The 25,764-nt window shown below is 62.1% G+C and overlaps 1 protein-coding gene across 3 annotated transcripts in view; it reads right to left on the bottom strand.

The window, feature by feature from the left end:
• Positions 1-25,764, bottom strand: part of KCNQ1 (potassium voltage-gated channel subfamily Q member 1) — a 277,750-nt gene that overhangs the window by 66,393 nt on the left and 185,593 nt on the right. For all 3 annotated transcript variants that reach the window (XM_039840329.1, XM_039840326.1, XM_039840327.1), the window contains one exon: positions 1,579-1,654. In XM_039840329.1, coding sequence (XP_039696263.1) covers positions 1,579-1,654 — 76 coding nt within the window. The remainder of the gene's footprint in view (positions 1-1,578; positions 1,655-25,764) is intronic.

The following is a 25,764-nucleotide window of genomic DNA, read 5'->3' as shown; positions in this document are numbered from 1 at the left end:
AGGCCTGGCACCCCCGTTTGCAAGGTGGAGCCACGTGGGAACACAGGACCCCTCTACCCCGCCGGGCCTCGTCAGCACTGATGGGTGGATGGGGGGTGGCCGTCTCTTGCTGGGGTACAAAGGGCATGCCAGGCAGGGCGGGGCCGGGCCGGCCCAGCTCAGGGGACGAGAAAGAACAAGGTTCAGGTCCTGTGGAGGGTCAGGGCTGGGTCTCGGCTGTGGGGCCCAAGGGACACATGTTCCCTGCCCGCCTGGGGCCTGCCTTTCTTGTGGGTGCCACCCCAGAGACTGGGGCTACCCTAGCCTGAGGGTATGGCTACCTCTGCCTTCCCAGAAAGATGGGGGACCCCTCCGGTGTCTGGGTACGTGCCGACATGCCCAGGGCTCTGCCGTCAGTGCGGCAGCTTAGCAGAGTTTGGGCAACTCCGTGACATTGTTCTGGATCCCGGGAACCGCAGGCAGAGGAGTTGGAGGCCGCCCGCTTACAGGGGCCGGGCGCTAGAAGTCTAGGGGGCCCTACCCCCTAAAGATCCACCAGGCGAGTTTGGCACGGGGCAGGCATGGCATGGGGCTCTGGGCAGACCCTCTGGCTCTCCACACGCTCAGCTAAATGACAGCCATAAAATGGTACTCAGGGACAGGCTGGTGATAATATACCCAGGTGTTAGCTTTTCTGTCGTAGAAAGAGGGACGAGCCCTGCTCCTCCCTCTGTGAGACGGGGGTGCTGAGCCCTGCTCCTCCCTCTGTGAAATGGGATGCTGAGCCCTGCTCCTCCCTCTGTGAAATGGGATGCTGAGCCTGCCTCACTCTGGCTGGCAGGGAGGGATTGAGGATGACATAGGACAATAGGTGAGAAAGACGAGGGGGCCCTGAGCCGGCACATGCCACAAGGGCCAGGCCTTCTGGAGGGAGGATGACCAGTCTGCATGCAGTAAGGGCTGAGCTGGGCCCTTGTCCGTGGGCCGAGCACCACCCCCAGTAGAAGGAGAGGGCCTGAGCCTGTCGCCAACCGGCTTCTCCGGGCCTCGGGCTCCGGTGGCTGAGGGTCTGCTGCTGGAGTCTCACCCCTGGAAGGGAGTGTATGGAACCCCGTGGGCCCCAGCCTCACCCAGCCAAGGAGACCCCGCCTTGTGCCGTGACGGCGGCCACCACCGGGGACACTGAGCACGGCCAGGACTCACATAGGGTGGGAGAGGGAGCACAAGAGCTCTGAGCGGGTGTGGGATGGGGCTCTGGGGTCTGGGGGACCCCACTTCCTCCCCAGGTGATGGGGTAGGCTCTGCACCCTCTCTGAGTCCTGCCCACGCCATCCGCCCGTCACTCAGGGGAGAGGTGAGTGAGCTCCAGAGGCTCTGTGCGTGTCCCAGGCTCCGGGCTGGGCCTCAGGGGCCAGGACAGGTGAGGGACGTGTCCTTCCAGCGGCCTGCTGTCTTAGGGATGGATAACAAAGCTGTCGCAGGGTCTCTGGTGGGTGAGGGGTCCGGTCTCGGACGTGTCAGGGGACTGCGACCCCGCAGCCTCCGCCAGGGGCGGGAGGGGCTTCTGGGGCAGAGGAGAGGGCTCAGCGCAGGACTCACCTGAAACCTCTTCTTGGCCACAAAGTACTGCATGCGCCGGACGACCTTGATGGTGGCCCGATGGTGCTCCCGCAGCCTGCAGCGCAGAACAGAGAGGAGGGCGTGAGTGGCCACCTGCCAGAGGCCTGGGGCCCTCCCCGTGGCACGTGGGCCGAGCCCTTCTAGAAACAAGGAGCCCGCTCAGCCCCGTGGGGTGGACACCTTCGTGGCCGTTTCCTGGGAGTGGAGGTGGAGCGGGGGGCTCTTTCTGCTGGGATGATCCCAGAGGGACCCTTTCTTTGCTTGTCGCTCAGAAGTGGGGTGGGAGTTAGGGTCCCGGGTTCATAATGGCTATGCCCCTAACTCACAGCGGAGCCACAGAAGCTACTTTCTATCTTGGGCCTTCAGGGCCCGGTGTAACGGGGAGGGATAGAAACAGATGACACCCAAGGCCCCTTTCAGCTGGAATGTTCCACAAACAGTCATGCGGCTGGGAAATTTAGGGACAAATACCAAGAACCGTTACTACCCCGAGCCACTCACTCTGTTATGGGGAATGTATCGTCTCCCCTCTACAGTTCCTTCTAGAAACAAAGATCCTTCTAGAAACATCATGAACCGCGTGAGACACGGTTAAAAGTTCTAAGGCATGCAAAATGTCAGGAGAGGAGAGGCAATGGAGAACAAGTAATTTTGAACGCTCGGTGGCTGATAATCTTCCAAAAATGATGGAAGACAACAGGCCACAGATTCGAGCAGCTCTTCGGACCCCACTGGAGAGAGGCAGGGTCCACCAGACCCAGGCCGATCCGCGTAACACTGCCGAAGTCCGGAGGCGCGGGACGCGTCCCGGGAGCAGTGAAGGAAGGAGGGCGTGATGGCATGTTACCCCGATGGCTGGCTTGTCAACAGAAAGGATAAAAACCAAATGATATTTTTAAAGTGCTCAAGGAAAATATCCACCAACTCGGCGTTCTGTACCCATCAACTATACTCGGATAAGTAAAAGCGAAAAGAACAAATCCCGTGTGATTCCACTTCAGTGAGGTCCCCGGAGGGATCGGATTCATGGCGACAGAAAGCGGATGGCGGTGCCGGGGGCTGGGGGAGGGGAGGGGAGCGGGTGTTTAAAGGGGACACGGTCTGTGTTTGGGACGATGAAGATCTGGACATGGCGGTGACGGCTGCGCAACCTTGTGACATTGATACTTAATGTCCCTGCACTGTATACTCCACATGGCTAAGACGGCAAATTTTATATTCTGTGTATTTTATCACAATGAAAAACAGGAAGGTAAAACCCACGCCCGGAGAATTCACTGCTGGGAGACCTGCATCGAAGAAACGACTTGGGGGGACTCCCCAGACAAAGAGAAATGACCCCAGAAGGAGGCCGGGGACCAGAGAGGGGGATTGAAAGCGCAGGAAAGGACAGATTTATGAGGAAGTTTAAATTAGTGTGGACCAAAACAATCCTGTTTCATGAGGTTTGAGTATTGCTAGAGAGAGAGAGAGAGAGAGAGAGAGAGAGCGATATTTCATAATTTAAGAAGTGGCCGCTTTGATAGGACGATATCAATTCTAGATCTGGATGCATCTAAATACTATACATAGACTATGTGTATGTGACCTAAAAGCAAAACAGCGTGAAAGGCAGAAGCGTCCGGGGAGCCGAATGGTTGTAAGCACCGTGGGCCATCAGGGAAACGAGCCAACCCAAGGTCAGCTCTAGTGAGTCGAGGATGTATTTTACGATCTCTAGGCAACCACCGATGGCATAATAAAAGCATGTAGAATCGACGAGCTCCTGGAGGATCGAAATTCGATAACAGCGATATCTGATTAATCCCAAAGAAGCAGGAAATGGGATACAAAGGAAGGTATGGAACAAATAAAAAGCAAGTATAAGACAGCAGATCGCATGAGTTGCGAAGGGACTAAACGTTCCAATGAAAAGACCGAGATCGTCAGACAGGATTTTAAAAATAGCTTCATGTTGCTTAGAAATCGTCTTTAAATATAAATATAAAGATACATCAAGGTTGACAGCACGAGGATAGAAAAGGACGTATCGTGCAGTAGCCAGACTGAGCTGGTGCAGGTAACCTAACATCAGATACGGGAGACTTCGATAAAAGTCTTTACCTTTGAGATAAAGAGGGACGTTTCATCATTTAAAAAATGATCAGAATTTGCTAGGAAGATATCAATTCTAAATCTGTATGCCCCCGAAAACATGACCTTAAAATACATAAAGCCCAAACTGACAGGACTCAAAGGTAAACAAGAAAATCCATAATCACAGTGAGAGATATGAATACATCCCTGCGGGTAACTGATAGGAATCTGTCAAAACACGAACAGAGACCCAAATGGGATCATGCGGGTAGCAACTTGACCTGGTCAATGTTTACAGACCACATGTTCAGTACCCGAAGGGCACTAAGCCGTGCACGTACACCTGGAACACGTACACCTGGAACACTTATCAGAAGAGACCACCTGCGGGGCTTTAAGAGCAAGTTCCAACAAATTTCAAAGGAATTAAACCGTGGACGTTTGCTCTCTGGCTACAGCGAATTAAGCTAGAAACTCATAAGAAAAAGATAACCAGAAAAATCCCTCGATGTTTTGGAAATGAATCTAAGTAACTTAAGGGTCAAAGAAGAAATCCAGTAAGAGTTGGAAAATATTTTTAACGGAATAATCATAAAAATGTCACGTAAGAAAACTTAAAGCTAAATCAGTACCGTGAAGCGAAGTGTTTGGAGGACAATTTATGACCTTAAATGAATATCTGAGAAGAGGAGAGGCTGAAATCTGTCTCGAAAGGTTTTTTAAAAAATAGCAAATTAAACCCAAAGAATGTGGATGGAACGAGATAATAAAGGGAAGAGCGTGATTCAATGAAACTTAAAAAAAGGACATCGTCTTAAGAAAAATCGAGAGCCCAAATTCTATTCTCTGAAGAGACTAGTAAAATTGATAAACTTTTAGCAAGATCGAGGGGCATGGGGGACACAAATTGCCAACGACAGGAATTAGAAATTGAACATCGGTATAGACCTGGCGATATCTTTAAAAAATCTATTCGGAGGATATTGTGCAGAAAAATAATTTTGATAGCTTAGATAAGATAGAATGATTTCTTAAAAACGACGTACAAAAGGAGACACAAGAAGAAATAAAACGCCGAAATTGCCCAATATTAAAGAAATTAAATCTGGAAATGTAACGATCTTTCCAAGCACACAGTAAAACCTCGAAGTCTAGATGACTTCGCCGGTAGATGCTTCTAAACATTTACGGCAGAAATAACACCAATTGTATATGAATCCTTTTAGAGGATTTTTATGAGTCAGCAGAACCTTGATATCAGAACCTGAAAAGGATATTTCCAGAAAGAAAAAGCACCGGGCTGATCTCTCTCGTGAACATAGATGCAAATACCCTGCCCACAAAACCGGCAAATTGAAGCCGATGCTGTAAAGAGGGACACGTGACGGTGTGCAGTTTAATCCGGTTACACGAGGTTGGTTTAACGTCTGCAAATCGATCATCAGAGTCCACCACGCGAACAGGAGAAGTAAGGAAAAACATATAATCAACTCAAAAGATGCGGAAAAACATTCGATAAAACTCAAGACCCAGTCATGATTAAAAACATAACTCTAGGGGTACGAGGACAAGGAGAGAGCTCTGTTCCATTAAAAACAAAAAACAAAAAACAAAAAAAAACCCAAACAAACACACAAAGCAGAAAAAGACAAACTCTAAGCAAACATCATACGCATGGTGAACGACCGGACACCTTCCTCCTGAGGCAGGGAGCTGGACGAGAATGTCTGTTGTCACCATTTCTATTTATCCTGGTCCCCAGAGTGTCAGCTGGAGCACAGGAGCAAGAAAATAAATAAATAAATAAATAAATAAAAACCAGAAGCTAGCACGATTAAACATGGAAAAGGAAAACTGTCATTATTTGCAAATGACGTGATCGTAGTTGTAAAAAGGTCCTTAAGAATCTTCCGCCGAACTATCGCTAAATGGACTGAGCAGTGACACTGATGTTAAAGGTGACAAACAAAACCCAGCTGTACGTCTACCGGCCAGTAACAAAGAGAACGTGAAATAAAAGAGACCACGTATAACAGCGTCGACACCCATAAAGCGCCGGCGACACGTCTATCGAAATGAGCGCGACCTCCACAGAGAAAAGCGAGACCCACAGGGACGGAAATGAAACAAACCTGACCTGGATCGAGGGACAGACTGTGTGCACGAACCGGAAGACGCGACACGCCTAAGATGCCTGTTCCGAGGTGCGGATTAGATGGGATCCCAGTCAATACCCGAGCGCTTTTATTTATTCATTTATCTGGGAAATTTCAAGCTGATTCTAAACTATCTATGAAAAAGCAAGGAGCCGAGACTGGACGAGACGCTTCTGAAGAAGAGTAAATTTCGAGGATGGACGTGCAGGCCACGGGGACGCGCACGGTGTGCCAGACAGATGCAGGGTTCTCCTGCCTCGGCTACGGGTCCCGTGGCAACAGATGACTCGGGACAGCACAAGACGTCCAGGGACGTAAACGCGCCTTAGGTGATCACTCGGTCTGTAACCAAGTCACTCATTTAATCCCGTAGCGGAAAGAACGGTCTTTTCACTAAATGGAACAATTAGATACCCACAGGGAAAACTCCGAACCGTGACCCCCTGCGAGGCGCCAGTCACAGGGCTGATTCAGGTGAGCTCAGAGGCCTCCCTAGGACGGGAGAGACAATGGGACGCGAGAGACAGCCGTGACCTCGGGACAGGCCAAGGTTTCTGTAACGAGGCACAGGAAGCGTGAACCGTCAGGGAAAAGATGTGACGGATTGGACGTCCTTAAGGTTACGATCGTCCAAACATCGAAAGGGCTCAGGAGGAGCGTAAACACTCTGCAGGCCGGGAAGGGATGTTTTCTGGCCAAGGACTTGCATCCGGGCTATATGGAGAAGCCCTACATCAGCAAGCAGATGACATGAGTTTGAAAAACGGGCAGAAGACACGAGCGGCCCTTGGAGAGGAAGTCCCGTGAGCACGGGAGAAGGTGCTCGGAGGCGTCCGTCACCAGGGACATGCAGTCGAAACCCGAACGGGGCGCGGTACACACTCCCTGAGCCCGCCCCCCTGAAAGAGCCGAGGACCCCGAGCGCTGGCGGTGACGGGGACCGCCGTGCCCGCGACGGGGGGCGGCAGCTGGGTTGGCCGCGACGGGGAGCCACGTGCCCGTAGCCCCACGCCCACCTCGTCATGTCCCGGCCTGTGCAATCCCCGGTCACCCCCAGAGAAATGGGCGCCCGCACCCACCAGGAGACACCAGTGGGAACCCCCGGAGCAGTGGTACTTGTGAGAAACATAACTCGAAGTGACAAACGCCCAGCTGCGGGGGTGGCACAAGCAGAGGATGGCGTGTCTCTGTGACACAGTGCAAAGGGGCGCGCCGCCGATGCCCACGTGGCGGAAGGCTGCGCGGCGACGCGGGAGGAGCCCCAGATGGTACGCGTGACACGGACCCCCCTCAAACGCGCATCGCCGACTGAGAGAAGCCAGTGACTCAGGTGCGTGTGTGCGTGCGGGTCGCTCCAGGCCCGCCCGAGCACGGGCAGCAGTAACCGGCGGTGGGAAAAGTCAGGCCGGGGTGGCCGCTGGGCTGGGGTGGCCGCTGGGCCGGGGTGGCCGCTGGGATGGAGTGGCCACTGGGGCGGGGTGGGCTTCGCTGGGGCGGGGCGGGCTTCGCTGAGGGGGACAGGCTGGGCTTCGCTGGGACGCGGTGGCCGCTAGGACAGGGTGGGCTTTGCTGCTGGGGGAGCACGGGGTGGGGGACGCCACTGGGGAAAACAGCCCGGCCCCTCCCGAAAATGCTACACACAAGGCCACCACGTGGCCCAGCAACTCCACTGGTGGTCACGAGCCCACGAGGTGGGGACACCGGCGTGGCTCCTGCGTAAGCGTCGCGGGCCAAAAGCAGAAAAACCCAAATGTCCGCCCACCGACGGACGGGCAAGCGACACGCGACACGTCCACTGGGTAGCGTGTTCTGCAGCCTGGAAAGGGACGAGGCAGACACGTGCTGCCACACGGCCGGGACGGGGGACCTCGTGGTCAGGGGAGGGAGGTGGCCGCAAAGACCACGCGCCTGGGACCCCGTTCACGTGCTCGCGGAAGCCGAGCCGGAGAGGCGGCGGCTGGACGAGCGCAGCTGGGGCGGGGGCGGTTGGGGAGCGGCCGCCCAGCGCGCAGGGCTGCTGGGGGGTGACGGAATGTTCCGTGGTTCGGGCACCGTGACGGCAGCAAGGCCCTGGTGATACGTGGTGTGACGCATCACTCCTGAGAGCGGATGGGGGGCGGTGGAGGCTTCTCTGGGGGACAGGCAGGCTGTAGGGGGGAGGACGGGGTCCTGGGAACGCCCCAGTGCCAGCTCTGCCCGCAGCACGTGCTTCTCTGGGGAAGGGCCCTTACCCGGGGCGGCTCGGGCCCGGCCGGGAGGCCTCAGGGCAGCAGCATGGAGGCCTCCAGCTCCCGGTCCGGCTCGGCCCGCACGCTTCCAACCGGGCCCCACGGCACCCCCAACCCAAGGGACGGATCACAGACCTTGTGCCCCCCCGAGCCCTGGTCTCGCATCCTGCCATGGCTCCCTGTTGCCTATGCCATGAAGCCCTCCCCGAGGGCAGCCTGCTCAGCCCCTCACGACCGGCCCAGACAAAACACAACGCAAGCTCCGGGCACTCTGGGTGAGTCCGGGGGTCACGCGCTGTCTCCCCCCAACTTGTCCATCTTAACGTTGGCGGGGAGGCAAAGGATCCAGAGACGGGGCTTGAACAAGGGCCCGAGAGAATCCCAAACTGATTCCTGGGCTGGGTCTCGGCCGGTTTGGGCAAATTCCTTGAGCCTTGGAGGTCTCGGGAGCCGGAGGGCCCCACGGGACAGAGCTGAGGTGGCCCAAGGCTTCACTGTAATGAAGACACGGCCTTGGGGGCACACGGAGCCCAGGAACGCCGTCTCTGCTGCGGAGATGCTGGGGGATGGCTGGGGCCGGGCTCCGGCTCTTCTGGGGTGCGTGAGGGTGGTCCTGGCACCCGGGGTGGGGGCACCCCAAACCAGGTGGGCGGCCTGACCCTCAGGGGCCGCCTGTGAGGAGCTGGTCGGAACGAGCCGGTGAAGAAACACAGCCTCGTCCTGGCTGTGCCCCTGCACGGGCCTGGGCGAGGGCTGGGCTGTGAGCGGAGGGCTGGGGGGGACCCCATTTAAACCCCGGGGAGATTACGAGGACGTCTGCTGCAGGCCGTCGGCCCTCGGTAAGCGGAGGGGGCTGGCGAGCTGGCCCACCTCCAGCGGCACGGCCGGGGGTCTCCTCGGCTCGCAGCCCCCCAATGGTGGCGCATCAGAAAGGGCCACGCCAGAGGAACTGCTGGGAACTTGCTGATTCAAACAAAGGAGAGAAAGGTCCTGAAGGATTCCAGAGGCTTCTTCCTGCCCTCGTCTAGAAAAGTGATTTGTGTGCGTTTCCTTCCAGGAGCCTCGTGAGTTATGAGCCACCCCTGGCCCCGGCCGAGGCCCCTGAGGCCCCTCAGTTCCCGGGGAGGATGCTTTGCTGAGACCAGCAGGGTTCCCACGAGGAGCCAGCCACCTCCAGCTGGGTGACCCCGGGGGTCAGAAGCCAGAAGGTTCTACCAGGCCCCCCGGGACACCTTGGGGGAAGCTGAGCGGGCCTCCGGCACAGGAGGAGGTCAAGTGCGGCCCCATCCTGCCGCGGCGGCCTCCTCCCCACTGTCAGGGTGGGAGGCTGAGATGCTCTTCCTGGCCCGGGCCCTGTGTCCTGGGGCAGGAAGCGGAGCGGATTTCTGTGTGGGTGCTGATGGTGGGACTTCTGCACTGGCATTTGGCGGGGGGACCCTGTGTTAGATGTCCCACTGCCTCTCCTCCCCGCCACAGACCCCCCCACCTGCCAGGTTACTCACGAGCCCAGCGGCTGCACCTCCAACCTCGTGACCACAGCCCCAAGGCCAAGAGCTCCATCCTGTCCCAGAGACCCCACCTGGATTCTGGCCCCAGCAGAGCTAGGTGGGGTACCTAGGCAGGGGTATCTGGCTCCTCCTCTGTCCCCTGCTCTGTCTCTCACCCCGCCTTCGTGCAGCCCCGAGCTCTGACGTGCACGTTTTAATGGCTGCGTGGCCCCACTGTGCTGGTGGAGAAGCCACAGTCCTGGGGGGCATGGCTGTGTGTCCCCACGCCCCTCAGGGGAGCCAGAGCCCCACCTTCAGAGCCCGGCCCCAGCCTGGACCTGGGGACCCCACATTCCAGGCTGCCTGAGGGCTTCCGCACCTCCCGCGGAGTGCGGGGCCCAGACCCCTGCCTGGGCCTGTTACCAGACTCGCCCACCTAGGACTCAGGCCACCACGCCAGCTCCCAGCCTGTCCCCTGGCCTAACTGGAGGGAGGGCTGTGCAGGGCGGTCCCTCCAGGCTATTGGGTGCCCACCCGCGGGAGGCACCTGGGGGAGCCCCATGCCTGCAGTGAGCTCCAGCCCCCCTTAGATCCTCCCAACACACACAACCGCTGTCGCTGGACAAGCACGGCACGGACGCCCCTGAATCCACACGGAGAGGCCGGCGCTGGGGTGGGCCGTGCGGGCCGGGCGCACTGGCTTGGCCGGCTGTCCCGAGTGGCTCTTTCTTTGCCCCCCTCGGTCTGGGGACACAGGAGACTTTGTCCCATTCCCCCTTCCTCAGGGACCGGGGGTTGGGTAGGTTCCTTCCTGTCTAGTTCTGGGCCTTCCCTAGGCCGGGCAGAGGACACGAGGACAGCCTGGGCGTCCACAGGGAAGAGGTGGCCTGTCACCCTGCCGGAGGCCGAGGGTGGATGCGGATCAGACGCTATTTTCAGCGCCCCCGAAGAGTCCCTGTGTGTGGGGGGGGGGTGGGGGTCCCCGTGTGTGTGTGGGGGCCGGGTGGCCAGTCTCAGGAATTGTTTTGAGATGCAGACGTTATCTTTGGGGTCTGCTGAAGTGGCCCCCCCTGCGCACTGTGTTCCCAGGACGCCGCCCAGCCCTGGAGACGGCCCCGTCTGCCCCCTCCGCCCCGGCCTCGCTGCAGGAAGCTGACCATGGTGCCCGCACCGCCCGCGGCCCGGCTCCCTTCCGCCCGGGGGAGCGTGTGGGGCCCGGCACGCTTCTGAGGGCCCCGTCTTCCCGCGGTCACGTTCCCAGTGGCTGACACACAGCAAGTGCCCGGCGGACAGGAACAGGAACAGACCCACGGTGCCGGCGGCTCCGGCCCCCCCGGGGTGGGGGCTGGGCGGCGGGCGGCGGGCCGGGCACGCTGGCCGAGGGCAGAGTGCCGGGCAGGGCTCTCCGGGTCCACCACCCAGCCCCCCCGCCCCCCGAGGGAAAGGAGAGGTTAATAAACCAATTACTTTGGGCAACGAAGCAAAATAAGCCCCATTAAACTAATTAACGCCCTTGCGCAGCCCCCACCGGAGAAGACTAACAAACTGGGCTATGTCACCATCCGGCGATTTCTTTCTAAGGCGTTTCTTCATCCTCATCCAACAGCACAGTTTAAGGCTCTGTTAATACTTTTAGGACAGGCTCAATGCCAGACTAATTAGATTTGCATTTCCACCGTGGGCCCGGCTCGGCGCGGATGTGCCCAGCGAGAGGACCGAGCAGGGGCCCGGGGCCAGCACCCGCCTCTGAGAAGGGGCCGTGTGCGGGTTCCCACGTCTGGGCTGACGGCGCCCGCCCCCCTCTTTCCCGCCCCCACGACCGGGGCCCGGGCTCCGGCGCAGGGCCCCGCCCTGCCTCTGCCCACCCTGGGGCTCATGGGGACACCGGGCGATCCGGGGCCCCCGAGCCACACGCCGGCGGGTCCGAGGTGACGACACGGGAAGCGGGAGAAGAGCCGCTGGCGGTGCTGACGGGTGCTGACGGGTGCTGCCCGGCCGGGCGGTCGAGGTCGCGTCCCAGGGAGAGGCCACGCTGGGGGCAGGTGCCTGAGCTGACCGGCTGAGAGAGCGCCGCGCCCCTGAGGCCCCCCTCCCAAACCCACAGCCCAGTCTAACCGAGGCACGGGCCCCGGGTGCGGGCTCGGGGACCATGGACTGCGACCTCGGCCAAGCCAGCCGGGTGGGTTCCGGCGTCCAGCAGGGGCGCGGCCCCAGGTGGGCAGAAGGGAAGCGACAGGTGTGGGGGCGGACGGGCGGAGGCCACCAGCAGAGAGGTTAGATTCGCTTGGCCGTGGGCCGCCAGGACGTGGAATCTGGACGCGAGCGAGCGCCCGGGCCCCTCGAAGGGCCTCAGTCCGAAGGCAGCTGCAGGCGGCTGTGGCTGGTGCCGGGAAGACCCGCCTTCCAGGCGCCTCCGCCTGGATCCCACGGAAGGTCCGTGCTTCAGAACCCTTATCTTCTCCTGTTTTTCCCATCATTTCGAAAGTTAAAGACCATTCTCTGCTGACAGGTCACACCGAAAACACGGCTGGGTCACAGTTTCCAGCCCCGCGGCACAGATTTCTGGAGAGGACAGGCCTCTGCAAGCCCGCTCTGTGACAAAGGCGCTCTGCAGGATACCTTTGACGGGCGGGGGTGTCGGGCCGAGCAAAGAGTTCAACGTACGCACCGATACGGCGGTGAAAGATGCAACCGAAATGGCACAAATAAGGATGATTTCAAAAAACGCGGGCTCGCGCATACCCACGGGCTCCTCCCGACTCCGGGGAGGACCGGGAAGCCAGAAACCCCATAAAATAAATTCTTAACAGCTAGCTAGAATGCCCAAACTGGTTTTGGAAGAAATAGAGGACTTGAATGAATACGTATTTAGGACATTAAAACGTAGAGACCCTCTCCCCACGTCATGCCCAGACGGCTCTGAAACGGAGATGAGCTCTGCCGAAGTTCCGCACGACACCCGACCCTGGGCGAGTTTTCCAGAAGACGGAAAAGGAATAACATTTTCCAGTTCGTTTTAACAGGCTGCTGAGTTTGATTCTGAATCCGTGCAGGGGAAAAAATAAGGAAATAGAATTACAGATCCATTTCACTTACGACGAGACTTTATAGCGGGAATGCACAGATGGCTCGACACCCGAAATCTATCAGCGCGAGTCTCCCCGTCAGAGGAGAAAGGGTATCGCCAGCCCCCTCGGTACAGACGAGGAGGTTCAAAGCCTCCTTACAGTAAAACGATTAGATCTTCCAAGACCAGGAATATAAAGGAACTCCCTTCACTTGGCAGTTTAGAGACCAAAATCGTAGAATAAACCACCCAATTCGTGGAGCCATTTTAAATACATTTCCGTTAGGACCCGGGCTGAAGCAAGCGTGCCCACGACCCGAGTCTGCCTGCTGCAGTCCCAGAGACCCCGCTTGATGAGGACAAAGAGAGACACCGTGCGAGGCTTGGGAGAGGAAAGGTAAACCGTGTTGTTATTTGCCACCGCCGAGACCGCCCGCTTAGAAAAGGTCCACACGCCAGAGGGGCCGCGTCACCTGGGCACGCCCGACCCCTGCACGCGTGACCAGGGTGTCCTGGCTCTTGGTCAGTTGGTGGAACGGGACAGAGATTTCGCTTTTTCCCCCCACCTTTAATCTGCAAATTTGGTGCCGACCCAAGCCAACTTCCCACGGAAATGAAGACGCTCGGCAAACTTTGAATTTGACAGAGAGGGACTTGGAAAAGGATTAGATCTGGAGGGGCCGGCCAGGTGCTCGGGGGCACCAGGACCAGGCTGCGCACCAGAGCGGCCCCGGCGTGTCCTCCGGACAGCGGAACACCGGGCAGACAAGGCCGCGCCCCGCGGACACCTGGGAACAAAGCCGGCCACTCGTGTGACACGGCTAAGCACTGGGGACAGGCAGGAGAGGCTGGGGAGGGCGCAGTCACTCGGCAGAGCAGCATGGAGGCGGATTCTCACCTAGCCCACGAGGGGTACTTGGAAGAGCCCAGAGACCGACCCCGGTGACAAAAGACAAATGACGACGTTGACGGCAGAAATGCAGGAACCAGCCCCTGACCCCACACGCAGCGAGGCCCCGTGCGTCTGGCGTGTCACGGTGCAAGGAAGACCGCCGTCTGTCCGTCCGGCTGGGCAGCCCCCGTCCTCCCACATGTCACATGTCCCCCCCGCCCCGTCGTCTTCCCTACGGAACCCCAAACTCTGCCGACGGAAATGTCCCTTGTCGACTTTTCTGTCTTCAGGCCCTAGGACAGTGCCTGGCACACGGTGCCCAGGATCTAGTGGCGAGTGGCAACTCATTGCAGGAAGGAAGGGATGCGGCGGGCACCCAGCGGGCACGCGTGCCGGTCCTGCAGCCGGGCGTGGCCGCCACCAAGCCTCGGCTGTGCCCGGTGCACGTTAAGGCCCCGACATGGGAGGACCTCGTGTCCCCGCCACTGTCAGGTGCTCACTGGGACAGGAGTGGGTGAGGGACACCCCTGCCCCCAGGGGCCCTGCTCCCTTGACGCCCCAAGTAACTCCCGAGCTGGCTGGCCCGTCTGGTGCCAGCCCCACCCAGACCCTTCTCTCCTTGGAGCCCCACGCTCATGTTCACAATGGGGTGTCACCTCCTGTTCTGGGGGAAACAGCAGAGTGGGCCCAGGGGGGTTCTCAGTGGCCAGGGTGTAAGCTACAGCTTTGGGCGGGGCCCCCAGCGGTGGCCTGGACGGCCTCATGGAACACACGGGTGACAGACCTTCCCCCTACAGCTCCTCAAGCAGAGAACCTGGATCTGGGCCCCTCGGCTTCCCGTTCCTAGTCTCCCCCGCCCCAAACCCGCAGGCCCCTAAGAGAAGCCTCTCAGCACGTGGGGCGGGGCGGGCAGGCGGAATGCTCGCAGGCCGCAGGCTCCCCCGCTGGCTGGGGAGGGCTGGGGAAGGCAGTGGCCTCACAGGGCTCCAGAAGCTCCAGCTGAATGCAGGCCACACTTCCTGAACCCTTGCTGGGCCCCGGCCCCAGGGCTCACAGTTTTGGGGAGAAAGAATGTGCCCCAGGACAGAATAAGCAGTTGATTTTCAATGTGACGTGGGTGCCAGGAACAACTGGACGGCTGATGTCCCAAGCCACACGGAAGAGGGCAGGCAGAGGGGGTGCGGAGCCCAGGCCTGGGGTTGGGGGAGGCCGGGTGGGGCGGGGAGCAGGCCCTCGTCCTGGCACCGCCCCCCGGGCCCAGCAGAGGACACCTGTGTAACCTGTGCTCAGACACCTCGCCCTGCCGGACAGACCGGCTGGCCCAGCCACGGGCCACATTCCTTCCCCGAGGCAGTGTGGGGACTGGACAGGCGTCCGAGGCCACTGCTGGGGGCCCCTGGCACTTGGGCAGTAGACGATGGGTCGTCAGAAAAGTGAAAGGTGGGACCTGCGGATTTGGTACACGGCAGCTTGGACCTGAGACGTAGCCGTGCGCGCCCACCGAGGCCCCCGCTGCGCCCCACACCCGCATGTAGCTCGGATTCCTCGGCCTTTTCTTCCTGGGCAGGGAGAGAACTAGCAGGTCCTCCTGGGGGGACCTGACGACCGGCTCGGTGGGGCTCTCGCGGCGCCCCTCCGCGTGCTCCCAGCTGTCCCCCCACCCCTCGCCTGCCGCCTCCCCGAGTACTCTGCCACACTTTCCCAGAGCTGGGGTCCACGTCCGTGGACGTTCCTTGACCGCTCACAACGGCACCCGCCTGGCCACACCCGAGGGATCCGGGGAGCAGGTGGGCTAGGGCAGCGTGTCCGAACCACGGGTCCTCGTAACTTCATAAAGCAGCCAAGATCATCATAATGATGACATTATTATACAATGTCTTTTACTTGTGATGTATTTTTCTGCATATTTATTAAACTTATAAATCACTTATTCGATTAATCGTGATTGACACAATAATAATAAAATCACTTATAACAGAAGACAATCGATTAGAATAGAGAACATCACAGTGTGTGTGCGTGTCACCAGGAAGTGGGGCCTTGCCCCTGGGCTGTGACCGGTGTGCCACACGCTTCCCGGAGGGCATCGTGTGCCACACGCTTCCCGGAGGGCAGGAGCCTTGGGAGGACGTGGTGGCAGTGCTCACATCTGCCTGCCTCCGTGCGGGGCCCTGTGGCCCAGGCAAGCCAGGCAGGGCTGCCGTCCCCCAGGACACAGCCGGACAGCAAGCCCAGGCTGCAGCAGGACAGGCCGCGAGGGCCAGGCAAGGGACAGAGCGATTTCTAGCCTGCTGGTGAGGGAGGGGGCGGGAGGCTGGGGGAAGGGGCTTGAGTGACGCTTCAGGGGTGGAGAAAGACACTCGTCACACCCTGCCACCCACCCTGAGCAGGAAGCGCTCAGAGTGCTGCGGCCAGGAGACCCCCAGACACAAACTCGGTCCCCACGTGGCCAGGGGGGCATGGGAGTCACAGTTCCGGAGGAAGCAGAGCCATCACCAGGGTGCCATTCACTCCGGTTTGCTGGGCTGTCCCAGATCACACCAGGTATCCACAAGTGACCGTTAAGGAGGTCCCCTTCCCTCTCAAATGTCATCGCCCCGGTCTCCTGGCTCAGGGTCACCTGGCAGTGACCTGCCTCCATTTCGATGCTTATCAAAGCCAGCGTGGACCAGCAACCTTAACAAAGAACGCTGAAAATTCAAGAATTCCACCTCGGGGTTTGGGCAAAAAGCAGACTCTCGGGTCTGAGGAAAGAGCAAACCACCCCTGGCCTCCTGAGGGTCCGCCCGCGACCTGGACTTTCGGGTGGCCGCGGTCCAGTCTCGCTGGTTGCCACCCCACCCAAACCCGGAGGCCTGGAAGCGCGGGGCTGGCCCGCCCGCCCGCTGGGCCCCAGGCAGCGCCGTGCTTTGCTTGGCCTGCGTTTGCTCAGCAGCCCTGTGCAGGAGGCCCCGGCCCCTCGCAGGCAGGCGGCCGAGCCACGGAGCGTGGGGGAGGGGAGGGAGGGAGGGAGGCGGCGAAGGCGGGGGCTCCTTCTCTCCTGCTCCAGGGCTCTTGTTTGCAAAGCTCCCGGAGGACCCTGCGGGACAGAGCTGGACAAACACGGAGCACCCCCAGCCCCAGAAAAGCCAAATCTGTAAACATCCCCCACCCCCCACAGCATTTTTGCCGCTGATTGATTCAGCTGCAAAGTGCAAACTGCATCGAGAAAGGGCAGCGGGGGGCCTGGGCCCCCAGATCAGCGATCAAACGAACCTTCCCGTAAGGCAGCACAGCTGGGCGGCCATCGCCCTGCTGGACAGAGGGCCCTGCCTGCCGGAGCACCCGGCGCCCTGGCCAGGTGGCTGCGGGGGCCCAGACAGCCGGCAAACGGGCACGCCGGGCCCAGTGCCTCAGCCACCAGCCTCCTCCTGCGGGGTCTGAGCTCCGGGCACCGGGCAGCCCCCACCCAGACTGTTCTGCCCATCTCGTGGGGGCTGATTCCAGTCGGCACGGCCTGGGGTCCGAGCCGCTCGCTGCTGGGAAGGCAGGGAGGGCGGCCGCGCTGCGCCAAGCCGCCACCCGCCGCCAGGGCAGGCCAGTCTGGGAAAGCCGCCGTGTCTTCAGGATTTACTTTTCTCCCCTTCACCTCGTCACGTAGGACAGTCTAATGGTGTCACCGTGCCCAGCAGAGTGTCACTCAACAGTCAGTGCTGAGTGACGAACGGGACAGAGTCCCGGGGGCTTGGGAGACGGCCGGGGGAGGCGCCGCCTGGCCCTCCAGGGATGCACGAGAGCAGGGTTCAGCCGGGAGAGGGGTGGGCCCCCCGGGAAGGGCCCAGGGTCCCCGGGAGAGGCCCCAGCTGGCCCTTTGAGGCTGCACACCTGCCAGCGGCCACCTCCACTCGCAGTGACAGAATGAAATAACCTCAGGCAAGTGGTGGTGGAATGTTTCAGAACGTCCTGTCGGTGACAGAGGACCTCAGGGGTCGGGACAGAGACCCAGGCGGAGTCGGGCCAGGAGGGCCGGGATCTGGCCAGGGGTGGGGCACCCACACTCCTGCGGCTCACAGGGGCCTGTCCCGCCTTTGAGACCCGCCTCCCGGACCCCGGTCTGTGGGGCCTCAGTGTCCCGTCCATTCCCATCTGAGGCAGTACAGCCAGAGGTGGCCCGGGGAGGTGCCGGGAGACGCAGGGGACCCTACCCCACCCTGGGCACTGTGCTGACCAGAGCAATGGCCCCCAACGGTGTCCGCATCCTGGCCGCTGGGACCCAGGACACACCTGCTGCGTAGCACGGGGGAGGAAAGGCTGCCGGGCAGGTGGCCTCGGGCAGGGAGGTCGCCCGGGATAGTCCGAGTGGTGTGACCACGACGCCCCAGGGCGCTGTGCTGCCCGGCCAGGTTCGGGGCCTGCTGGGCAGACTTCAGAGTCGGCACGCACTGTCCCTGGGCAGGGCCACCCCGCCCTCACTGCCTGTCACTGACGCCGTGTCTTTGAACACCTGTGCCACTGTTTACTCGGCATTTTCTTTTAAACAGACTCGGTCTCCTTATCTGAGTGTGTGTGGAAGCCAGAGCAAGTCACTCTGAATAGGTGGCGGTTGTCAAAACACACACACAATAAAGAGTAGCAGCGTCTGCATCTGCTGGTTTCCTGCCCCGTCCAGGCGGACGTGCGATTGCTGGGCCCCAGCCCCGCTCCTGCCTCTGCTGGGGGCTCCCCCAGGCACTGTCCCCAGAGGGAGGGCCCCAGAGACCCCAGCAGCCCACGTCGCAGGAGAGGGACTCAAGCCCAGGTGTCCCTCGCGGCTTCAAGGCAAACCGAGTCACGCCGGCCCCACCGGGTGTGGTTCTTGCTGCTGAGGGCTGAGGCCCGGGGTGGTGGCCTTGGTGCCCGGGTGGGCTCCCCGCTGCCTGGTGTCTCTGGGAGCTCTCACCACGTGCCTATACTCCACACTCAGAGGCCAGGTCCCTCTTGGGGAGGCCTCTGGGGGATGGGCTCAGAGCACCTCCCACCACGGGCACTGGGTCAGCCCGCCCAGCCTGGAGAGGGGCCCCTACCCCCACGGCCTGCCCCGATAGCTCACATGCGGGATGCCAGCCTCACAGCCAGCCCAGGAGGCTGAGCCAGCATCATCCCCACGTCACAGGGAGGTTAAGAGGGCAGGGAAGCCCTAACTAAAGGTGGCACGATGGCCGCCGGGCTTGCACTGCGCTCTGCCACCTCTGGCCTCTGTTCCTAGCAGGAGTCCCCACCCGCCCAGGCTGGTGAGTGACAGCCAACAGCACGCCTGCCACTGGCCATGGGCACTCGCACTGCACCCACGACAACAGAGGCGGCCCGGCCCGGCGTCCAGTGACAATCCACCTGTCGCCCCGCACAGCTCAGGCCCTCGCCTGAGGGCGGACACACCCCGCATGGAGGCCTCGGCCTGGCCTCGTCTTGGCCCCACTGGCTCTCCCTGCGCTCACAACCCTGAAGGGCAGAGGCCGGGGACCCGAGCCTGGCCACCACTTCTGGGCGGGGGGGACAGCGAAGCCCAGAGCGTGTGGCTTCGAGGTGCTGCCACGGTCACCCCCTTGGTGGCCTCCAAACTCCTGCGGCCGGCTGGCTTGCCAAGGCCGGGGATGGGGGAGGGCAGTCGCCAAGCACGTGGTCTGCTGAGCGGGCAGCCTGGCCCGGCAGGGGCTTCAGGAAAATCAGAAGTCCCCCGCCCCTGGAGGCCAGGCCTTACACTCTGGAGTCCTCTGGGATGGGGCGGGCACCGGCTGGCCACCTCTGGCATCCAAGCACACCGGGCTGCAGCTCCGGCTTGTCCCACGGCTGGGCCGGGGTCTCTGCCCTCCCCGGGAAGGCCCTGGGCAGCCAGGCTGAGTGTCAGTGGCCCTGTCACCGGTGTTTGCTCTGTCCGGCCCTAGCCTGGAAGGGAGACTTTCCGCCTCTTGTCACACACAGTGCAAGCGTCGCATCCTCAGGGAGCCTTTCCTGGTCACTGTGGCCTCATGACAAAGCTGCTGCCCACGCCCTGGGCCAAGACGCCTGCTGTGTGACCCCCCCCCAGTGTGGGGGTTCGCCCCGCCCCCCTTCCTTCGTCTCTTTCCCCCTCCCCACTGTTCGAAGCTGGCCTCTTCTCCTTCATCGTCAGCTGCATTTCTCATACTGACCACAGGCTGAGGGTCAAGGTCTGGCTGGGTCATTCTCCTTTGTCACGGGAGGGTGGTACTGCTCTCCCCTGACCCCCGAGAGAGCACGGCCTCGGTTCTGTGCGCCAGAATGTCCCTCCCGGGGCCAGGCAGGCACCCACGCCCTTGCCCGCCCTTGGGGCAGCCCCCGACCATCCCGAGCATCACGACGGCCACAGCAGGCCTCCCTTCTGAAGGCCTGTGGCGGGTCTCAGATGCTCCGTGGACCCAGCATCCACGGCCCCCCTCGCAGCGCGGCCCCCGCCCCTCAGGGCGAGGTGGACGCAGCGTGGCAGTCACTCCGCAGCCACCTCGAGGCTCCTGGGCTGACCGGCCGCCGCGTTCTGTGGTCCGCCGGAGCCAGGTCTGGACCGGGCTCCCGGCCTTCTGCATGAACGTTCTGGACCATGCGCGGAGTCCAGTGGAACCACGTTGGGATCATAAATGTAATTAGGAGATTTTTATTTTCAAGTAGCACTTCTGAAATCTATAAAATTAAGCTAATATACTGATTTTTAAAACACAAGAATTTTATTACTGCGAGTCAGAGTTTGCCAGCCCACGAGGCCAGGACTAAGTCCCTGCGGGTCTCGGGATCCCACTGGCCCCTGGCTGCCACTGCGACCGGCACCGGGGACTGAGCGGGGGGGCCGGGGCTCTGCCTCCCTTTCCTGCCTCCACCCACGCTGCTCCCCCTCGCCCCTCACCTAGACTCACACCCCTTGCGCCCTCTCAGGTGACCCCAGAGACGGAACCCGCCTCGGACCCCGCTTCCCTGTCTGGGCGCACCCCTCCTGGCCCACCTCCCCCGGAAGGTCCCACCCAACCCTAGGCCTTCCCTCGGGACCCTGTCTGGACCCCATTTTTGGAATGTGGTGCCCCTCCCCTCCTCGGGGGGTGTTGCAGGTCTCGGGGTACAGAGGTCCATCCTAGGGCACTAAGAACCCCCGGGGAGGGCGGGCAGGACAGCGTTTCCTGCCCACCCTCGGCCAGCACCTCAGAGGTGACCTGAGGCTGACCTGGGCTCAACCCCGGCTCCCCACAGCACTGTGGGGTCCCCGAACCTTGAGTGCCTTATGTCGACGGAGTCCCTGGCCTACAGCATCACCCCGCCCAGCGCCGCACACGACACCAAGGCCAGCTCAGGGGCCCAGCGGGCGCCACGCAGGCAGCAGACGCAGGCGCAGGAGGATGCCCTTTGCTCTGGGCCACGCCCGTGTCCGTCGACAGCCCCTGCCCACTGGCTTTGTCCGGCGGGAGACCACCAAGCGACACCTGGAAGGGGCTGGGTGGGGTTTGCTGGCTGCAGCACAGCCTGAGCCAGCCTGCGGCGGCGTGGGCATCACACTGCTCCTCCGAGGGCGCCGGCCAGGGGCTTCCTCCCGGGGTACCTGGGCCCAGCCCCCCACCCCGCCCCCGCTCCCCAAGCACCCGGCCTCCCTCTGAGCCCGAGCCTCTTCCCAGGGCCCCAGACTCAGCCACCCTCAGTCCCACGCAGTCCTGAGCCCTAGGGTGGGGTCTAGACTTGTCCTAGCCCTGGCACTCCCCAGGACAGTGGCCGGGGAAGGCTCCTTCCCATGCAGACACTGGGGAGCCCTGAGGGCAGACGGGGGGCGGGGAGTCCACCAGTGAGCGCTCGAGGGCATCTCAGGCTGCAGGCCGTAGGCCGCCCTCTCCCCAGACTCCAGCACCATAGACCAAGAAGCTCCCTTGCCCTGGGGGCGAGATGACCTTCCACACACTGAGGACCGGGGTGGGCCCATCACAGCCCCCGCTCCCCACCCCCCGCCTCAGAATCGGACCTTTAAAGAGGTGACTAAGTTAAAACGGGGTCACTGGGGTGGGTCCTAGTGCACTGCCACTGGTGTCCGCAGAAGAAGAGGTCAGGACACAGACGCACAGAGGGACGCCCGCGTGGGGACACGGGGAGGAGACGCCGTCCTCGCGCCCCAGGGAGAGGCCTCGGGGGCACTGCCCGCCCACACCTGGGACTCGGGCTCCAGCCTCCGGGCCCGGGGACGCTGTCTGTGGCAGCAGCTCTAGCTGACGCGCACGGCTCCCTCGCTTGTCCAGCTGTGGCACCCACACGAGCTGGGGCCGGCCTTGGGGCACGGGCCGGGCTGGGGTGGGTGGGTGGCGTGAAGGGGCGGCATCTCAGGAGGCGCCTGCACTGGTCGCAGCTGATGCCCCCATAAAGCCTGACTATTCAGGGTGTCCCCAGTGGGGGAGGGGGGCGGGAAGCCGCGGGTGGCCACACGCTCTCTCCCTTGACCCATGCAGTGTGATCTGAGGAGATGCAGCGAGGCTGGGGCGGGGGCGCCCCAGTTCTGCCCGCCGGGCAGGGCATTGCCGATGGTTCTGGAGACCCGCAGGCCTGGGTGATGCTTCCTGTCTTTCTGAGGTGGAAACTGAGGCCAGGAAGGGATGGGGGGAGGAGGGGCTCAGGTGTGCCTGTCCCCAAGGTCCCGCCTCCCACGAGCCCGCTGGCCTGCTGCCTGTGGGTGGTCACGGGCTCCTGGAGGGGGCTGCCGCGGCCGTCCAAGGCAGAGACTGGAGCCTCGGACATAACGGGGCCGGGCCCGCAGGGCGGGGGGCCTGCTGGGGGAGACTGCTAGGGCAGGGGTCCCCTCCCCGGGCCCGGGTGGGTGGGACAGAGGCCCCTGGGCCCCGGCTGTGAGGCGAGGCCCTCGGTGGCAGCCACAATAAATATGTTTGTTCAAGGCAAGCCAGGCTGGGAGCTGTGTGCGCTGGCCTGGAGAGGGAGAAAAGGCTGCTTGTACCTCGCACACTGGGGTGATTGTTCGTGCTCACGCAACTGCTGCCCCGTGGCCGGAAAGGTCAGACGCCCCTCGGGCCCCGTCGGAAGCAGCCGGTGCCTCGGGCCCCTCGACTCGCTCCCAGCTGTAAGGCTCGTCCGTCCGCATCACCGCCGGGCCTTGGCATGGGCGAGGAGGGTGCTGGGCGAGGCCTGAGAGGCAGCCGGGCAGGGGCGGGACAGAGGCCCGCGGTCCAACGGCCCCAGCGCCCAGGACGGGGGCCGGGGACCGGGCAGGGAGGCGCCTGGCACTGGAGCATCCCCGTGGGGGTGGTTCGCGCCCTGGTCAAGTGCAGCAGATCTGATCACGGTGCTCGGCCGCCAGGGTGCGGGCGGCAAGGAGACCGGGAGGTGGGTGCGGCCAGACGCCCAGCCCCGGCCGCTGCTCCCGGCTGCAGCCTGGCTCCAATGACCGCCACCTGTCGCCCAGCACAGCTCAGGCCCTTGCCCGAGGGTGGACGCGCCCCGCACAGAGGCCTCGGCCTGGCCTCGTCTCGGCCCCACTGGCTCTCCCTGCGCTCACAACCTTGAAGGGCAGAGGCCGGGGACCCGAGCCTGGCCACCACTTCTGGCGGGGGGGGGCAGCGAAGCCCAGAGCGTGTGGCCTCGAGGCGCTGCCACGGTTACCCCCACTCCAGCCCCCTCTTGGCACCACCTCTGGCCTTTCTTCTCCCCTAGGGAGGAGGGGCCGTTCTGGGGATGGTGTCCTGGGCCCTACTGATCAGGAGGGAGGGGGGTCCCGCCTGTGTCCACGTCCCCGCCAGCACGGCCAGGACGCCTGAGGACAGGTGCTGGTGGCTGACCTCCCGGAGGTCCGGCCATGACTGCCATCCTGGTGGTGACATCCACAAGAGGCTGCCACGGCGACCCAGTGACCTGCTCTGGCTGCATGAATCTCCCACCAAGACCGAAGGCTGAGAGGTGGACAAAGGGGCCTGGAGGGAGGAGCTTCTAGGAGCTTCTGAAGAGATGGCACCATGGGAGGCCTTTTGGCATCTGAGGTCAGGGTGGCTGGACAGAGAAGGGTCGGGCACCCAGGCTCAGGACACAGCTGGCGGCCACCGCTCCTGTGCGCCCAGGCACATTCTAGGGGCTGACCTCCAAGACCATGGGGTCCCCAAGAAGACGGGCCGCCTGGGGCCACGGTGAGGCCTTCCTTGGGGCCGGTCGTTGAGGACACAAGGCAAAACCCGAGGGGCCTGCCCGGAGCTCAGAAGGGGACTCTGGGCGAGGGGCAAAGTCCACGCACTGAGGGGCGCACCCTGTCCGGGCAGGTGGCCTCGCTGGCGGCCTTGCTCCTTGTGCCCGGAGCTGAGGCGCATGTGGTGGTGGGCGGCCGGCGGCCCCGGCTTCCCTCCCGGGCCTTTCCCACTGATACAGCTGGAATGTGCTGGACTCACCAGGGCCTGGATTCCCTAGGGGCCGGGCATTCCGGCCGTGGGACGGGGGCATTCCAGCTTCGCTCTCTCCAGGAGACGACGGGGAGCGTGGGCGGTGACGCCCGCAGACTCAGGCCTCAAGCTGGGGAGCCCCCTCCCTCCGTGGGTGCCGAGGTTCCCAGGGAAGGCCAGGCGGCAGTGGGGGCACGTCCCAGCCAGCCCCCTCTCCTGCTGCAGCAGCCCCCCACCTCAGGCTCTGCGCTCCGCTGTGCGGCCAGAGGCCGGCCTCTGCTCCCCGGCAAGGCCGCGGGCCTCCCCCGCCTTCCGTCAGGAGGCTGGGCTCTCAGAGCTGCCGGGCAGGTCGCCGGGCTGTGGTCCCCGCGGCCCGCCCCTCCAGGGCCACTCCGCTTCATCCGGCCGAGTGCCCAGCCCAGCTCCCGTCCACAGCCTCCTAGGCTGGGCCCTGGAATCTGGCCCCAGCCCCTTTCCCTGTCCACCTCTGCCCGAACCACCGTCGGGGCACAGCCAGCGGCAGCCCCCATTCTCATCTGCCCCCACTGCAAGCTGGGCAGCAACGGGGAGACCGCGCCTGCGCAAGCCTGCCGCCAGCACGCGCTGCCTGGGACAAAGTCCTCTCCCGCCGGGGCCTCCAGGCCCCATCTGGTCTGCCGCGTGGCTCCCCATCCAGCATCCTCAGCGAGCCCCATGCTCCTTACAAGAGGAAGAGGGGGGCAGGAGAGACGGAGAGAGGATGAGCTCGGCGAAGAAGGGGACACGAGCCAAGGACTGCGGGCACTCCCGGGAGCGGGCTGGGCCCCGTGGCTTCTCCCCGAGCCCCCGGGAAGAGCCAGCCCCGTTGGCACCTTAATTTTATCTCAGAGAGACGCATTTGGGACTTCCGGAACTGTTAGATAAATTTGCGTTGTTTACAGCCACTGCGTTTGTGGGAATTTGTTCCTGCAGCTGTAAGACACAGAACAGCCCCAGCCCCCCTTCGCATGCCCCGTCTCCGTCCCCTCCCACCTGGACCGAGGCAGTAACCCCCACCCCGGTCTCCCAGGTCGGCCCCGGCCCCTCTTCGGTCCATCCTCTGCTCCGCGTCTGCAGCGCCCCGTCACCATCTGGGCTGGGCCGTGCCCCACGCCGAGCGAAAGCCAGCATCCTCAGGTGCCTCCCAGAGTCCCGGCCGCTTCGGGCTGCTCCCGTGGGCCCTTGTCCACGTTTTCCAACCCGAATCTATGAAACTCCCTTCTAGACTTTGGTCTCATCACCCTCTTCGTGAGATGTCCCTGACCCGATTCACGACAGGCCCCGTCCCCACGCCAGCCCTGCCTGGCCAAGTCTTCCTCCCAAGTACTCATCCCATAAATAACGAAAGGCGAGGGGCGAGGTCCCTTGCCGTGGGTGTTTTGTGATTGCCGTGGTTTCTCTTTTGGGATGTTGGCTCCTGAGTAGGTGTCAATTTTGTGTCAACTCCTGTCGCTGTTGTAACCACTGGTGCTGATTCCTGTGCTCTGTATCAATTCGTGTCAGTGTTGTGTTGACTTTGTATCTGAACGGTCACCGCAGCGCCCCCCGCACTTGGAGCAGGTGCTCCTTGCTGTTTGTGGAGTAAACACACGCGTGTCTTCCTTTAAGGACTTTTCTGTCTGATCTAACTGAATCCTCAGGCAGCCTTGTGGGGTGGGGACTTTATCATTCCATTTCGCAGGAGTGGCTACTGAGGCACGGGGATTTTTTCACCTGTGATGTGGCTCTATTGGTGGGGGAAGGGAAGGGGCAGGCTCAGCACCTCCCTTCAGCCCCATTCTGGCCGGACAGTGCTCGCCCCGGGCCCTCTCCCCTCGGGGCTCCTGGCCCGAGCGCCCTTTGTGCCTGTCCTGGTGGGCGGGGGCGGGGCG

The sequence above is a fragment of the Pteropus medius genome, unplaced genomic scaffold (assembly GCF_902729225.1).
Source record: "Pteropus medius unplaced genomic scaffold, Ma_sr-lr_union100, whole genome shotgun sequence".
NCBI classification, from domain to species: domain Eukaryota; kingdom Metazoa; phylum Chordata; class Mammalia; order Chiroptera; family Pteropodidae; genus Pteropus; species Pteropus medius.
Note: the sequence above shows the minus strand (reverse complement) of the source record. Positions and strands in the feature narration are given on the sequence as shown.